The 1,337-nt window shown below is 48.0% G+C and overlaps 1 protein-coding gene across 1 annotated transcript in view; it reads right to left on the bottom strand.

Annotated features, from left to right (window-relative positions):
* The window catches only part of EML6 (EMAP like 6), a 188,246-nt gene that overhangs the window by 132,367 nt on the left and 54,542 nt on the right, over nt 1–1,337 (bottom strand). Inside the window, exon 3 of the mRNA XM_045294098.1 lies at nt 515–583. Within this exon, the coding sequence (XP_045150033.1) occupies nt 515–583 (69 nt within the window). The remainder of the gene's footprint in view (nt 1–514; nt 584–1,337) is intronic.

The following is a 1,337-nucleotide window of genomic DNA, read 5'->3' on the forward strand; positions in this document are numbered from 1 at the left end:
GCTCCATGGCTCCGTTCTGTGGGGCACAGGGCCCTTATGGGTCGGAACCGGCTCCATGGCTCTGTTCTGTGAGACACAGGGCCCCTGTGGGTCAGAACCAGCTCCAGCGCACCTAACAACTGTTTATGGGATTAGAAACCCCCATCTCTCTCTCCCGGAGCAGCTGGTGGTTTCAAACTGCTGATCTTGAGGTTGGCAGCCTAATATGTAACCCCCATGCCACCAGGGAAGAGATCAAATTTAAGGGGGTGGGGGCCATAACGCAGTCAAGCAGTCTCTCAATACTAAATCATTTGTATTTAAAAAAAAAGCCAAACCCAGTGTCATCAAGTTGATTCCAACTAAGAGCCACTCTCTATGGGCATTTGGAGGCAGTGATTCTACGAGAGCAGGGAGCCTCAACTTGCTCCTGAGGAGCGGCTGGTGGGTTTGAACCACTGACCTCTTAATTAGCAGACCAATGCTTACCTGAGACACTTGAATTTTTTTTTTTTGACATAACAAATGGCTTTACCTTTATATGTTTGACTCCACAGCTAACCACTCTGTTTGGCTGATATGGATCCCAGGAAATATCAAAAATCTGTTCAAAAATAGGAAAAGTTACTGTGTTGATCATTGACCAGTTCCGCTACAAGACTGCATGCTAACACTGGGAACACGGCATTCCCTGCACAGGGTTCAGAGGGAGGGCCTGGCTCTGGGCGTGGTTCAGGACCACCGACCTCACCATTCGTTGATTTATTGCTACCTGCCACCTGAGTAGAGGTAATTCACCACCACCACTGAGAACCAACCAGCGCCGCACGCCTCACTCTGTCCATCTGCGATGAGCAAACAGACCTTGAAGACATGGTAATTTCCTAACCAAATTCCCATAGCTCTCCACGAGGCCACTGGAAGATTTTGGAGTTGGCTTTTTGATCAAAATCAACAGAATTTTAAAAGTTGTATTTTAACCCTGGGGCGGGGAATCTTTTATCTGACAAGGGTCACTTGGATATTTATAACATGATTTGACGGCCGTACCGGTCAGACATTTAATCAGCTCACCCCTAACGTGTGGCCAGCACGGCTGCTCCTCTATGGTCAGGGGGTCCTGTGAGCTGGGGTTGATGGTTTCTCAGGCCTTCTATTGCCACAGCTGGTATGTTCCCCACCCCTGTTTTAACTAGTAAGATGTTTGAGAGTCAAGGGCAGTGTGAGATGGTTGGAAGATTCTGATAATCAGCATTTGGTTCCCAGATTCTGGGAAATTCCTGAATTCAAAGCGTTTTGAGCTGAAGGCAGACGCTGTTCCCTAAAATAGCCCTCTCAGGCCATGACTTTCATTCGAC

The sequence above is a fragment of the Echinops telfairi genome, unplaced genomic scaffold, assembly GCF_000313985.2.
Source record: "Echinops telfairi isolate 266 unplaced genomic scaffold, ASM31398v2 ScPeMD7_2573;HRSCAF=3158, whole genome shotgun sequence".
Classification (NCBI taxonomy): domain Eukaryota; kingdom Metazoa; phylum Chordata; class Mammalia; order Afrosoricida; family Tenrecidae; genus Echinops; species Echinops telfairi.